The sequence below is a fragment of the Oncorhynchus keta genome, chromosome 35 (assembly GCF_023373465.1).
Source record: "Oncorhynchus keta strain PuntledgeMale-10-30-2019 chromosome 35, Oket_V2, whole genome shotgun sequence".
Taxonomy (NCBI): Eukaryota; Metazoa; Chordata; class Actinopteri; order Salmoniformes; family Salmonidae; genus Oncorhynchus; species Oncorhynchus keta.
Window position 1 is genome coordinate 13,590,540 of NC_068455.1, and position 16,182 is coordinate 13,606,721.

Here is a 16,182-nt window from a genome sequence, read left to right on the forward strand (position 1 = left end):
TTCCAGTCTGAAGGAAGTATGCATTTAATTTCCCTCAGTCATTAGGTGCATTTATTTTGTCACAATCCTTTCTAAAAAAGTCCTTGTGAGCATCAGAGAGGAAAATGGAGAGAGTCGTAGCTTTCAGGAATGGGGTCATAATATTTTGTAGCTTAAACCGAATAAATAATCAACGTAGGTGCTAAAAAAACATTGGAAACCACACTAAAGACAACCACAATAGTGGATTCTGTCCGGGATATGTTTGCAGGTCTTTTGTTAATGTTCAGAATTAATCAAATGGCCAGTGTACCTTAATAAACGGGCCGGATCCGGCTCGCGTGCCGGCAGTTGAATGGCCCTGGTTTAGGCCTACCGGAGTTACTCCTTTAATCTAACAATATAATGCTTATCTTTATAAAAAAATGTTCTTATTGAAAATGTTTGAATTAGTCTCCTTCTGTATGCCCATATCTGTAGGGCAGTAGTAGCTTCTTTGATAAAGAAATGGGAACATGGTGCCGGCATATCTCTGTTTCCCTTGGTCTCTCTAGGGCTAAGCCTAAGCTTATCTTCCTTTTTATATATATTTTTTTATTGAATGTTTTTATTGAATGTTTAAATCATACAATATACTTGCAGTGAAGCCGCTCAACAACTACATCACGTTAGTCATCTAACGGACTCCCATCCAGAGCGACACACAGAAGCTACCAGGATCAACGCCCCACTCAAGGGCACGTTGACAGATCCCCCTACAAGGGCAAAAAACAGGGACCTGAACCAGGGATCCATCAGCCACCGGCCCAAGCTCCCAACCGCCAGCCCTCTAAGATCCCCCCCACAGTTCCCCATGAGCTGACCCTCAAACATCCGAGCCACCCCTCAGAAAAAAAATGAATAATAGCAATAATTAAAAAATATATATTCCACCCCCAAAAGCCCCCCCCACCCACATGCACCAACAAAATGAACACAAAGAGAAAAAAGAGAAGACAAATGAAAACAGAAAACAACAATGCAAAAAACAACAAAGACATCAAGGACAACAAAAATCATAACAGCAAGGCCAAATTAATATGTTTGAGTGCATGTATGGCACTATTTACCTGTGGGTGTGTCCGTGTATGTGCACGTGTGCATTTGAATGAGAGTGTGTGTATGTATATGCATGTGTACTAGAGGTCGACCGATTATGATTTTTCAACGCTGATACCGATTATTGGAGGGCCAAAACAGCCAATGCCGATTAATGTGCCATTTTTATTTATTTTATTTATTTATTTATTTGTAATAATGACAATTACAACAATACTGAATGAACACTTATTTTAACTTAATATAATAATACACCAATAAAAATCAATTTAGCTTCCAAAAAATTATGGAACATGTTCAATTTGGTTTAAATAATGCAACAAAAAAGCGTTGGAGAAGTAAAAGTGCAATATGTACCATGCTCAGAACATGAGAACATATTAAAGTTGGTGGTTCCTTTCAACATGAGACTTCAATATTCCAAGGTAAGAGGTTTTAGGTTGTAGTTAATATAGTATTTATAGGACTATATCTCTCTATATCATTTGTATTTCATATACCTTTGACTATTGGATGTTCTTATAGGCACTTTAGTATTGCCAGTGTAACAGTATAGCTTCCATCCCTCTCCTCGCCCCTACCTGGGCTCAAACCAGGAACACATCGACAACAGCCAGACTCGAAGCTGCATTACCCATCGCTCCACAAAAGCCGCGGCCCTTGCAGAGCAAGGGGAATAACTACTCCAAGTCTCAGAGCGGGTGACATTTGAAATGCTATTAGCGCACACCCAGCTAACTAGCTAGCCATTTCACATGGTTACACCAGCTATTAAGCTGATAGACTTGAAGTCATAAACAGCGCTGTGCTTGCGAAGAGCTGCTGGAAAAATTCACGAAAGTGCTGTTTGAATGAATGCTTACGAGCCTGCTGCTGCCTACCATCGCTCAGTCAGACTGCTCTATCAAATCATAGACTTAATTATAACATAATAACACACAGAATTACGAGCCTCAGGTCATTTAATATGGTAGAATCCGGAAACTATAATTTCAAAAACAAAACGTTTATTATTTCAGTGAAATACGGAACCGTTCAGTATTTTATCTAACGGGTGGCATCCCTAAGTCTAAATATTCTTGTTACATTGCACAACCTTCAATGTTATGTTATAATTACGTAGAATTCTGGCAAATTAGTTCGCAGAGAGCCAGGCTACCCAAACTGTTGCATATACCCTGACTCTGCGTGCAATGAACGCAAGAGAAATGACACAATTTCACCTGGATTTCTTTTCGCTAAATATGCAGATTTAAAAATATATAATTCTGTGTATTGATTTTAAGAAAGGCGTTGGTGTTTATGGTTCGGTACAGTCGTCCAACGATTGTGCTTTTTTTCGCAAATTGTTAAATCATCCCCCAGCATTGCATCGAATATATGCAACCCAGGACACGCTAGATAAACTAGTAATATCATCAACCATGTGTAGTTATAACTAGTGATTATGATTGATTGATTGTTTTTTATAAGATAAGTTTAATGCTACCTGGCAACTTACCTTGTCTTCTACTGCATTCGCGTAACAGGCAGGCTCCTCGTGGAGTGCAATGAGCGGCAGGTGGTTAGAGCGTTGGACTAGTTAACTGTAAGGTTGCAAGATTGGATCCCCCGAGCTGACAAGGTGAAAATCTGTCGTTCTGCCCCTGAACAAGGCAGCTTGGTGCTGTCTGTCTACAGCTCCACTTTCAGCCAGGAGAGATTTACATACATATTATTAATATTAGCTCTCGGTGTACATCCAAGGGCCAGCCGTGCTGACCTGTTCTGAGCCAATTGCAATTTTCCTAAGTCCTTTTTTGTGGCACCTGACCACACGACTGAACAGTAGTCAAGGTGCGACAAAACTAAGGCCTGTAGGACCTGCCTTGTTGATAGTGTTGTTAATTTCTTAGTGCTGAAATCCCGTTAACGGGATCGATATGACAACAGTCAGTGATAGTGCAGGGCGCCAAATTAAAAACATAAAAAATCTCATAATTAAAATTCCTCAAACATACATGTATTTTATACAATTTTCAATGTTATCTTGTTGTTAATCCCACCACAGTGTCCGATTTCAAATATGCTTTACAGCAAAAATACCACAAACAATTATGTTAGGTCACCACCAAACGACAATAAACACAGCCATTTTTCCAGCCAAAGATGGCAGTCACAAAAAGCACAAATAGAGATACAATTAATCACTAACCTTTGATGATCTTCATCAGATGACACTCATAGGACTTCATGTTACACAATACATGTATGTTGGGTTTGCTAAAGTTCATATTTATAAAAGTATGAGTTTACATTGGCGCATTACATTCACTAGTTCCAAAAACATCCAGTGATTTTGCATAGCCACATCATTCAACAGAAATACTCATCATAAATGTAGATGATAACAAGTTATACACATGGAATTATAGATACACCTCTCCTTAATGCAACCGCTGTGTCTGATTTCAAAAAACCTTTACGGAATAAGCAAACCATGCAATAATCTGAGACGGCACTCAGAAAAATAGTCACAATAGCCGCCATGTTGGCGTGAACATAAACAAGAAATGACATGATAAATATTCCCTTACCTTTGATGATCTTCATCAGAAAGCACTCCAGGAATCCCAGGTCCACAATAAATGTTTGTTTTGTTCGATAGTGTCCGTTATTTATATCCAAATACCTCCTTTTGTTAGCGCGTTTGGTATACATATCAAAAACGCTCATTCTGGTCAGCGTTACGTCAGACAATAACTTCAAAAAGTTATATTACAGGTTGAAGAAACATATCAAACTAAGTACAGAATCAATCATTAGGATGTTTTTAACATATAGCTTCAATAAAGTTCCAACCGGAGTATTCATTTGTGTCTTGATGAGCAATGGAACGCAAGTGGATACCACGAGGAATGCGCATGATCAGAAAATGGCTGACTGCCAGTCACCTGATAGATTCTGCTCTCATTCAGTCCCACAACACAGAAGTCTCATTCAAATTTCTATTGACGGTTGACATCTAGTGGAAGCCCTAGGAAGTGCAACATCATTAATATCTCAAGGGGATTTCAATGGGAACTGTGGTGAATACATACCAAGCTCAGATTTCTCACTTCCTGTTTTGATTTCTCCTCAGGATTTTGCCTGCCATATGAGTTCTGTTATACTCACAGACATCATTCAAACAGTTTTAGAAACGTTAGTGTTTTTTATCCAATACGAATACTAATATGCATATATTAGCAACTGAGACTGAGGAGCAGGCTGTTTACTTTGGGCAACTTATTCATCCAAGCTACTCAATACTGCCCCCCAGCCATAAGAAGTTAAGAAGGCAGAGCAATGCTTTATTATAAACAGACTTCTCCCCATCTTAGCTACTACTGCATCAATATGTTTTGACCATGACAGTTTACAATCTAGTGTTACTCCAAGCAGTTTAGTCATCTCAACTTGCTCAATTTCCACATTATTTAGTTGAGGTTTAGTGAGTATTTTGTTCCAAATACAATGCTTTTAGTTTTAGAAATATTTAAGGCTAACTTATTCCTTGCCACCCACTCTGAAACTAACTGCACCTCTTTGTTGAGTGTTGCAGTCATTTCAGTCGCTGTAGTAGCTGACGTGTATAGTGTTGAGTCATCCGCATATATAGAAACTCTGGCTTTACTCAGTCAGTGGCATGTCGTTAGTAAAAAAATTAAAAGTCAAGGGGCCTAAACAGCTACCCTGGGGAATTCCTGATTTATATTTGATTACATTTGATAGGCTTCCATTAAAGAACACCCTCTGTGTTCTGTTAGACAATTAACTCTCTATCCACATTATTGCAGGGGGTGTAAAGCCATAACACATGTTTTTTCCAGCAGCAGACTATGATCACTAATGTCAAAAGCTCCACTGAAGTCTAAGTCTAGCCCCCACAATCATTTTATCATACATTTCTCTCAGCCAATCATCAGTCATTTGTGTAAGTGCTGTGCTTGTTGAGTGTCCTTCCCTATAAGCATGCTGAAATTCTGTTGTAAATTTGTTTCCTGTAAAATAGCATTGTATCTGGTCTCAAACATTTTTTTCCCAGAAGTTTACTAAGGATTGGTAACAGGCTGACTGGTTGGCTATTTGAGCTAGTAAAGGGGGTTTTGCTTTTCTTGGGTAGCGGAATGACTTTAGCTTCCCTCCAGGCCTGAGGGCACACACTCTCTAGTAGGCTTAAATTGAAGATGTGGCAAATAGGAGTGGCATGATCGTCTGCTATTATCGTCTGTAATTTTCCATCTAGCTTGTCAGACCCTGGTGGCTTGTCATTGTTGGTAGAGAACATTTTTTTCACCTCTTCCACACTGACTTTACAGAATTCAAAAGTACAATTATTTTCTTTCATAATTTGGTCCGATATACTTGGATGTGTAGTGTCAGCGTTTGTTGCTGGCATGTCATCCCTAAGTTTGCTTATGTTGCCAATGAAACAGTCATTGAAATAGTTCGCAATATCATTGGGCTTTGTGATGAATGAGCCATCTGATTCAATAAATGAAGGTGCCGTGTTGTCTTTTTGCCCCCAAAATGTCATTTAAGGTGCCCAAAGCTTTTTACTAGCATTCTTTATATCATTTATTTTTGTTTGATAGTGTAGTTTCTTTACTCTTTATTTAGTTTAGTCACATGATTACTTAATTTGCAGTATGTTTGCGAATCAGTTGGGCTGCCAGACTTAATTGCCATACCATTTGCCTCATCCCTCTCAACCATGCAATTTTTCAATTCCTCGTCTATCCAAGGGGATTTGAGTTTTTACAGTAATTTTCTTAATGGTGCCTGCTTAATAGTAACTGGAATAAGTGGTTTCATAAATGCGTCAATTGCAGTGTCTGGTTGCTCTTCATTACACACCACAGACCAGAAAATATTCTAAACATCATCAACATATGAATCACTACAAAACTTATTGTATGACTTCTTATACACTACGTTAGGCCCAGCCTTTGAATCTTTGGTTTTCCTAGATATGGCTATAATATTGTGATCACTACATCCTATGGATTTGGATACTGCTTTAAGGCAAATATCTGCAGCGTTAGTAAAAATGCATGTTGATGATTTAATTCCCGTGCTGTTTGTAACTAACCAAGTAGGTTGACTGACAACCTGATCCAGGTTGCAGGCACTGGTTACAGTTAGATTTTTTTTCCTGAGTGGGCAGCTTGATGATAGCCAGTCAGTATTTAAATAACCCATAAAATATCATTTTCTGTTGATATCACATATATTATCAAGCATTTCACACATATTATCCAGATGCTGATTGTTAGCACTTGGTGGTCTATTGCAGCTTCCCACAAGAATGGGCTTTAGGTGAGGCAAATTAACCTGTAGCCGTATTACTTCAACAGTATTTAACATTAGATAGTCTCTAAGCTTTACAGGAATGTGGTTCTGAATATAGACAGCAACATTGCCTCTGTTGGCATTTCTGTCTTTTTGGTGGATGTTATAACCATGTATTGCTGCCACTGTATCATCAGTATTATCTAAGTGAGTTTCAGAGATAGTCAGAATATGAATGTTATCTGTTAAAAGTAAGTTATTGACTTCATAGGCCTTGTTTCTTAGGCTACATATGTTAATAAGGGGTATTTGTAGCACTGGTTGCAGAATCTTGTCAATTTTTACAAGTTTTCTATTGAAATTAATTGTGGAATGCTCATTTATATATTTTGTGTTGAGTACCAAGTATGTCTACTTCACCGTCAGCCCATTTTATTGGTAAACTGCAGCGTAATGTAAAATGGTGATTTTTTTTTTATTTAAAGATCCAATATGTCATATTGTACACTTATCATAATTAGGTTTTAGTCCAGAGAGTCCAGACACATTATCTAGGTCTTCAATAAGACATTGCAGGGATCTAGTTTGCGGACTTCATATAAAACTTGAGTCAACGGCACACCTTTGTTTTGAAGCCTTGGATTTCTAATCCTCTAATGTTGTTGTTATTTGATCTGATTTTAATAACTAGCATTTTGATGGTCATAACGAATAGATATGGTGACAGGGGACACTCTTGTTTAACTCCTCTTGACAGTAGTCAAGACGACTAGCTTGATTAAGTCTCCTCCATGTATATCTCACTAGGTTTTTTTTTTTTTGTGTCCAAATATCCGCTATTTCTAATGTCCATAATATTTGTGATTTCCTTAACTTCTCTAGGTTAGGGGCCAGTATTTGGAATTTTGGATGAAAAGCATGCCCAAACTAAACTGCCTTCTACTCGGGCCCAGAAAATAGGATATGCATATAATTAGTAGATTTGGATAGAAAACACTCTAAAGTTTCCAAAACTGTTAAAATAATGTCTGTGAGTATGACATAACTGATTAGGCAGGCAAAAACCTGAGAAAAATCCATTCAGGAAGTAGGATTTATTTTTTGTGTGTAGTTTTCTATTCAATGCCATTACAGTATCCATTGACTTTGGACTCAAATTGCAGTTCCTATGCCTTCCACTAGATGTCAACAGTCTTTAGAAATTGTTTCAGGCTTGTATTCTGAAAAATGAGGGAGTAAGACCACTCTGAATGAGTGGACACTGCCGTGTCACAGAGATTTTTCATGCATGCGACAAGAGAGTGCCTTTCTTATTTACCTTTTATATTGACAACGTTATTGTCTATATTATAGATAATTTAGGCTAAAAACAACATGAGGATTGAATATAAACATTGTTTGACATGTTTTGTTGAACTTTACGGATACAATTAGGATTTTTTGTTTGCATGTTGTGACTGCGTTTGAGCCTGTGGATTACTGAAGAAAACGCATTAACAAAATGGAGGTTTTCGGATATAAAGAGAGACTTTATTGAACAAAAGGAACATGTATTTAATAAATTAATGTCTTCTGAGTGCAAACATATGAAGATCATCAAAGGTTTAATTTGATCTCTATTTCTGACTTGTGTAACTCTTCTACTTGGCTGGTTACTGTTTGAAATAATTTGTCTGCTGGGCTATGTTCTCAAATAATTGTAAGGTATGCTTTCGCTGTAAAGCATGTTTGAAATCTGACACCGTAGTTGGCTTCTCAAGAAGTTAAAACTACTTATGGATCATGCGAATTTTCGCAGCTTTTTGTTAAAAATCGCGCAACATTTCAAAGTCCTGCTACTCATGCAAGGAATATAGTATATGCAAATAAGTATGTGTGTATAGAAAACACTCTGAAGTCTCTAAAACTGGTTAAATCGTGTCTGTGGCTATAACATAATGTGTTTAGGAGTAAAAATCCCTCGAAAAACTGTTCTCCAAAAACACAAAAAATATATTAATCCGCCAGTCAATGTATTGTTTAAGGCGACTGCAAATACATGAAGATGCCCTGTAAACGCCTACAGCTTCCACACGATGTCGCCAGTGCTGGCATTTCTAGCAGACTTAATCCTTGGTTGTATGACGTTTTGGCCTTTCCTGTTTTAGTCTCTCAACAGGATGTTGTTCAAATGGAAAAGATGGACGCTGATTTCAAGACTAGCTGCTATCGAATACAGATCGCCCCGTGATGAATTGTATAGATTATTAACGTTTATTAATACCTAGTTGGTTTAGAAAAGTAGTTTGAAGTGTTTTGTAAAAGTTTATAGGCAACTTTTGTCATTTTAAAAAGTGACGTTGCGTCTTGTAAAATGGAATATTCCTGGATCAGACCGGTCTAAGGAAAACGACATTTTGGCTATACAATGACGGATTTAATCGGGAAAAATACCCAATTGTGATGTTTATGGGATATATAGGAGTGCCAAGAAAGAAGCTCGTCAAAGGTAATGAATGTTTTATATTTTATTTCTGCGTTTTGGGTAGCGCCGGCTACTGTAAAATCTGTCGTTTTAGGTGACGTTCCAGTACTTTGGGGGTGCATGCTATCAGATAATAGCTTCTCATGCTTTCGCCGAAAAGCATTTTACAAATCTGACTCGGTGGCTAGATTCACAACGAGTGTAGCTTTAATTCAGTACCTTGCATGTGTGTTTTAATGAAATTTCCGCTGATTTGATCCCCACAGAGGGAGCTAATCCCTAACAAGTTTTAATCTTTAAACCTATGTTTAATTAGTTGTATCTTCTCTGAATTTTTATAATGAGTATTTCTGTATTTGAATTTGGCGCTCTGCAATCTCACTGGATGTTGGCCAGGTGGGAAGCTAGTGTCCCACATACCCTAGAGAGGTTAATAAGGGAACGGTGATGATGGTTTGTAGAGCGATTTCCTTTATGGTCCATTGAGGTACTTAACACTGTGTTATAATCTCCCACCATAATGATTTGATCATTTGTTGCCTGTAAATTGGTATAAATATTTTCAAAGAGTATGGATCATCCTGATTTGGACCATATAGGTTAATGAGCCAAATCTCTTTTTCGTCCACTTTCATATTCAAAAAGATCCACCTTCCTTGCGAATCATTCTTGCCAATTTTTTTTGTTAATTAATATCATCACACCTTTTTGAGTTCCTTTGTCCATGACAGAAAATTATTTCACCACCCCATTCCTTTTCCCATGCAACTTCATCTAAGGATCTGGATTGAGTTTCCTGGAAACAGTATATGTTATATTCCTTTTCTTTTAGCCACTGTTAGGTTCTAATTTTCAGAGTAAAAACACAACGGACACTATGAAAGCTTAACCAGGTTTATTCTTCCCAGAGGATCAATACAGCAGCATTTAGACAAAAACATTTTCACACAAGCCCTGATATTTAACCCTTTCTCCGAGGCTGAATCTCCTCCTACACGTCTGAACAGCCAATGCATCTCTGTTGCTAGACAGAACCTTAGTGATATCTATTCTTCCTCACTTCATCTGACCTGACCTCTACACCAAAGTGCTCACTCCACCCCAACTCAAGGTTGTCATGGTGATTGGTAGCAGACTGTGTCTCTTCCCTCCAATAGGATCCCAGATGGCTAACAATAACATATCCTGACATAATGTAAACGTTATACATTACCCTCTCTTCCTCAGTGACATGAATAGGTAGGTAGGTATATGTCATATTCTCAGAACCCAACACCACGTAAAGACTGATCTGTTTTTATAATCTGCTAAAGCGTTACAATTAAAACTGGCTATACTTATTTCACCCCTTACCATAACTAGATACTGTTCTCAGTATAAATTGACCATAATTATTGCTTGTTAAGTTACTGCCATCAGAGGTCTTATGACGGTCAACATTTGAGATTTTAAATGTCTGATATGTAGAATTCAAGAAAAAGGTTCTAGCAATATTTGTTTTATTCCCTTGCCTGTTAGCCTGTGAGCCAATGTCACAGATGTTAGAAAACTGGGTCAAGATATTATGTGTGTAGTAAATCTGAGTAGGTTGATGTGTGTGTGATATTGGATGTGATTTAGTGAGTGTGTATGATGTCTGGTTGTAAGTCGCTCTGGATAAGAGCGTCTGCTAAATGACTTAAATGTAAATGTAAATGTAAGACTATAATGTGTGATGTCCAAGTAAATAATAATCCAACCAATTTGCATGGTTGAGTGTCTGTGTGCATGGTTGAGTGTTTTCCTTTTTATAATTATTTTTAAATGTGAATATCATACAGTGGATGCCTAGGCCTATACAGTAGGTCTATATGCATGCAATACCTTGATGCATTTGCACTTAAATCTCTAACAGCTGAACCGTGAGGTGGACAATTATTTTTTTTAGGAAAGTTAAAACAATGGACTATAAAGTTTTGAATATGCATTTTTTTTGTTGTAATTTGATATAGCCTAGGCAGTAAGGACCGATAACTGTGAATCATTTGGCCAATACCACTCGTTTATTGATGGCGCTGGTAGCACCCAGTCGGAGGTTTCTTTCTCTCTTTCTACTCTCGGATCTGAACGGGGCTCTCGGATCCGAACCGGTACGGGTCTGTTTTTCCACGAGCCTTTTCGGAATGGGTCTGACTCCTCAGGTCCATTCGGAACGGTCTCTATTTTTATATATATATATTTTTTTTTTTAAGTTATGTATATTGGGTTGGGTGGAAAGCCATGGATCCATTTCAGAACGGTTCCAACTTTTTGGACCCGTGAAGACCTCTATTTCAGACCTTAATGTTAATACCTAATAGGCATACTTGTTATGCCCTCCCTCTTTGTCACGGGGCCCTCTTTCTCATATATCAGCCTAGGCCAGGCTTACATACTGCTTTCAGAGTTGTGTTTACTGACATAACACACGTTAACATGATATTTGCAGAACAACTCAATAATGCAGAGTCCTAGTTTCTTTGGGATGAACATTATTTATATATATTTTTTTAGAACAAGGCCTATTTTATAGGCCTGCAAGCTGTGTGTTTTTGTAAGAATTTGTGATACTTTCTTGTTTGTAAGCTAAAGATCTCACCATCTTTGTCATCCCACAGCCAACCTGACCGGCCACGTAGAGAGGGTGGGAATTGAGAACTTTGAGCTGCTAAAGGTGCTAGGAACTGGAGGTCAGTGACAGTTCTGAAACCCAATCCAATGATGGGATTGTCATAGATTTAAAAAAAGGTACATTCATTTTATCTCTCCCGGGGGCGATGGGTTGGTGGTTTTGTACATTTGAGACCATTCCATTGGTCCTTCTGAAGTACAAACGTCTCCCATCTGGTCCTCCAGTTGAGCTAAAACAACTGCACTGAAAGCTTTTGGCTGCTGAGTTTTAATGTTTTTCTTGCTTCTATGTCAGCCTATGGCAAGGTGTTCCTGGTGCGTAAAGTGAGCGGTCATGATGCAGGTCAACTATACGCCATGAAGGTGTTGAAGAAGGCCACAATCGTACAGAAGGCCAAGACAGCAGAACACACACGCACAGAGAGACAGGTTCTGGAGCACATCAGACAGTCACCGTTCCTTGTCACCCTCCACTATGCCTTCCAGACAGACACCAAGCTGCACCTCATACTAGGTCTGGACCTCTCTCTCTACATTTCTTTCGGTCTCTGTCTCTCTCTGTCCCTTTCTCCTCTTCATGCCTTCTCTTCTATTTCTCCCTCTTTTTACAGAAAGTTGTTATTTTTCAATGAAACATGAATATGAAATAGGCTACATGAGTAAGAATATCAAGTAGAAGAAAGTAAGATTGTTAAGAAAAATTCAGTTTCTTTCAGTTTGGCTGGCGGCTAGCCTTAGGCGGCTAGCTCGAGGCGAGGTGGCTAGGCCAAGGCGTGCAGCTGGCTAAGGCACTGCATCTCAATGCTTGAGGCGTCACCTCAGACCCGGGTTCGATCCCAGGCAGTGTCACAGCCGGGCCATGACCGGCAGACCCATGAGGGGACACACAATTGGCCCAGCGTCGTTTGGGTTAGGGGAGGGTAACTACCAATTTGATATCACGAAATTAGAGAGAAAAGGGGGTAAATTCTTTTACATATATACATACATACAGTTGAAGTTGGAAGTTTACATACACATAGGTGGGTGTGATTAAAACTTGTTTTTAAACTGCTCCACAAATGTCTTGTTAACAAACTATAGTTTTGGCAAGTAGTAGTTTTGTGTCATACTTTGTGCATAACACAAGTAATTTTTCCAACAATTGTTTACAGACAGATTATTTCACTTTTAATTCACTGTATCACAATTCCAGTGGGTCAGAAGTTTACATACACTAAGTTGACTGTGCCTTTAAACAGCTTGGAAAATTCCAGAAAATGATGTCATGGATTTAGAAGCTTCTGATAGGCTAATTTACATAATTTGAGTCAATTGGAAGTGTACCTGTGGTTGTATTTCAAGGCCTACCTTCAAACTCGGTGCCTCTTTGCTTGACATAATGGGAAAATCAAAAGAAATCAGCCAAGACCTCAGATTTTTTTTTTGAAGATCTCCAAAAGTCTGGTTCATCCTTGGGAGCAATTTCCAAATGCCTGAAGGTACCACGTTCATCTGTACAAACAATGGTATGCAAGTATAAACACCATGGGACCATGCAGCCGTCATACCGCTCAGGAAGGAGAAGCATTCTGTCTCCTAGAGATGAACGAACTTTGGTGCGAAAAGTGCAAATCACTCCCAGAACAACAGCAAAGGGCCTTGTGAAGATGCTGGAGGAAACAGGTACAAAGTATCTATATCCACAGTAAAACAAGTCTTAAATTGACATAGCCTGAAAGGCCGCTCAGCAAGGAAGAAGCCACTGCTCCAAAACCGCCATTAAAAAAAGACAGACTACGGTTTGCAACTGCACATGGGGACAAAGATCATACTTTTTGGAGAAATGTCCTCTGGTCTGATGAAACAAAAATAGAACTGTTTGACCATAATGACCATCGTTATGTTTGGAGGAAAAGGGGGAAGCTTGCAAGCCGAAGAACACCATCCCTACCGTGACAGGCAGCATCGTGTTGTGGGGGTGTTTTGCTGAAGGAGGGACTGGTGCACTTCACAAAATAGATGGCATCATGAGGTAGGAAAATTATGTGGATATATTGAAGCAACATCTTAAGACATCAGTCAGGAAGTAAAGCTTGGTCGCAGATGGGTCTTCCAAATGGACAATGAGCCCAAGCGTTCTTCCGAAGTTGTGGCAAAATGGCTTAAGGACAACAAAGTCAAGGTATCGGAGTGGCCATCACAAAGCCCTGACCTCAACCCTGTAGAAAATTTGTGTGTGAACAAGGAGGGCTACAAACCTGACGCCGTTACACCAGCTCTGTCAGGAGGAATGGGCCGAAATTCATCCAACATGTGGGAAGCTTGTGGAAGGCTACCCCAAACGTTTGACCCAAGTTAAACAATTTAAAGGCAATGCTACCAAATACTAATTGAGTGTATGTAAACTTCTGACTCACTGGGAATGTGATGAAGGAAATAAAAGCTGAAATAAATCATTCTCTCTACAATTACTCTGACAATTCACATTCTTAAAATAAAGTGGTGATCCTAACTGACCTAAGACAGGGAATTTTTACCCTGATTAAATGTTTGGAATTGTGAAACTGAGTTTAAATGTATTTGGCTAAGGTGTATGTATACTTCCGACTTCAACTGTTCATACATATATATATAGTTGAAGTCAGAAGTTTACATGAACCTTAGGCAAATACATTTAAACTCAGTTTTTTGTCCCCATGTGCAGTTGCAATCCGTAGTCTGGCTTTTTTATGGCGGTTTTAGAGCAATGGCTTCTTCCTTGCTGAGCGGCCTTTCAGGTTATCTTGATATATAGGACTTGTTTTACTGTGGATATAGATACTTTGTACCTGTTTCCTCCAGCATCTTCACACGGTCCTTTGCTGTTGTTTTGGGATTGATTTGCACTTTTCTCACCAAAGTACGTTCATCTCTAGGAGACAGAATGCGTCTCCTTCCTGAGCGGTATGACGGCTGCATGGTCCCATAGTGTTTATACTTGTGTACTATTGTTTGTACAGATGAACATGGTACCTTCAGGCATTTGGAAATTGCTCCCAAGGATGAACCAGACTTGTGGAGGTCTACAATCTTTTTTTCTGTGGTCTTGGCTGATTTCTTTTCATTTCCCCATGATGTCAAGCAAAGAGACACAGTTTGAAGGTAGGCCTTGAAATACATCCACAGATACACCTCCAATTGACTCAAATGATGTCAATTAGCCTATCAGAAGGTTTTAAAGCCATGACATCATTTTCTGGAATTTTCCAAGCTGTTTAAAGGCACAGTCAACTTAGTGTATGTAAGCTTCTGACCCACTGGAATTGTGATACAGGGAAATCTGTCTGTAAACAATTGTTGAAAAAATTACTTTTGTCATGCACGAAGTAGATGTCCTAACTGACTTGCCAAAACTATAGTTTGTTAACAATCACAGACGAATGGGCTTACACTTTGGCTACCAACTTTGAATTGCCTCAATCATTTTTGTGTTTGCTTAAACAACCGCAAAAACCCTTACCGAAGTCCAAAACAATCAAACATCACAAAATGACGTCATAATATACGCACAAACTCCTCTGAACTGTTTTGGCTGGGAAGCATGTAAACGCCTTTACAGTGAATTGGACTGACCCATTGTACTTTGGATTTATACCTGCTATGTTGAAATAAAATATCCAGCCAGGCAAGACATCCAGGATTGTTCATAGCTGTTTCTTTATTATTATGACAGATTATGTGAACGGTGGGGAGCTCTTCACCCACCTGGTACAGAGGGTTCGGTTCAAAGAGCAGGAGGTGTCTCTGTATAGTGGAGAGATAGTCCTGGCGCTGGAGCACCTACACACGGTGAGTGTCTGTAGATGTCGTCTTCTTTCCGTTTTGGCATTCCTGAGGTACAATAGTTTTGGAGTTTTAGCCTATATGCAATTGCAGTAAATGGTGCAGTTTTCTAGAAATCATTAATCATTGTGTCTAATCTCAATTGCTATACATAAAGGGGCCCGTTTCCCGGAAACAGATTAAGCATAGTCCTGGACTAAGAATTTATTTCAATGGAGTGTCTCCATGCAGTTTAGTCCAGGACTAGGACTATGTTTAAACCGGCCCTAAAATACTTTTTGGATCGATCTCTGGCTGTTTCTTCTACATTGTTTGTACAGTCAAGCCTTGTAAATTGTCTGACTCTTTTCCAGCTGGGGATAGTCTACAGAGCCTTGTAATTGGCTGACTGTTTCCCAGCTGGGGATAGTCCTGAAGCCAGTCCTCCAGTACCCCCAACGCCAGTCTTCCAGTACCCCAAACGCCAGTCTTCCGGTACCCCCATCTCCAGTCCTCCAGTACCCCCAACTCCAGTACCCCCAACTCCAGTACCCCCAACTCCAGTACCCCCAACTCCAGTACCCCAGTACCCCAATTTCCAGTCCACCAGTACCCCCATCTCCAGTCTTCCAGTACCCCCAACTCCAATCCTCCGGTACCCTCCTCTCCAGTCCTCCGGTATCCCCATCTCCAGTCCTCCGGTACCCCCAACGCCAGTTCTCCAATACCCCCAACAAAAATGTGAAATGTGTACTGTTGGGGGTACTGGTGGACTGGCGTTGGGGGTACTGGTGGACTGGCGTTGGGGGTACTGGAGGACTGGCGTTGGGGGTACTGGAGGACTGGCGTTGGGGGTACTGGAGGACTGGCATTGGGGGTACTGGAGGACTGGCGTT

The 16,182-nt window shown here is 39.5% G+C and overlaps 1 protein-coding gene across 4 annotated transcripts in view; it reads left to right on the forward strand.

Annotated features, from left to right (window-relative positions):
- The window catches only part of LOC118378685 (ribosomal protein S6 kinase alpha-5-like), a 57,398-nt gene that overhangs the window by 14,393 nt on the left and 26,823 nt on the right, over positions 1–16,182 (forward strand). For all 4 annotated transcript variants that reach the window (XR_008092649.1, XM_052496605.1, XM_052496606.1 and 1 more), the window contains exons 2-4: positions 11,491–11,562; positions 11,799–12,017; positions 15,198–15,313. Coding sequence is in view for 3 of the 4 variants with exons in the window: in XM_052496605.1 (XP_052352565.1) it covers positions 11,491–11,562; positions 11,799–12,017; positions 15,198–15,313 (407 nt within the window). In the remaining variant the exon portion in view is untranslated. The remainder of the gene's footprint in view (positions 1–11,490; positions 11,563–11,798; positions 12,018–15,197; positions 15,314–16,182) is intronic.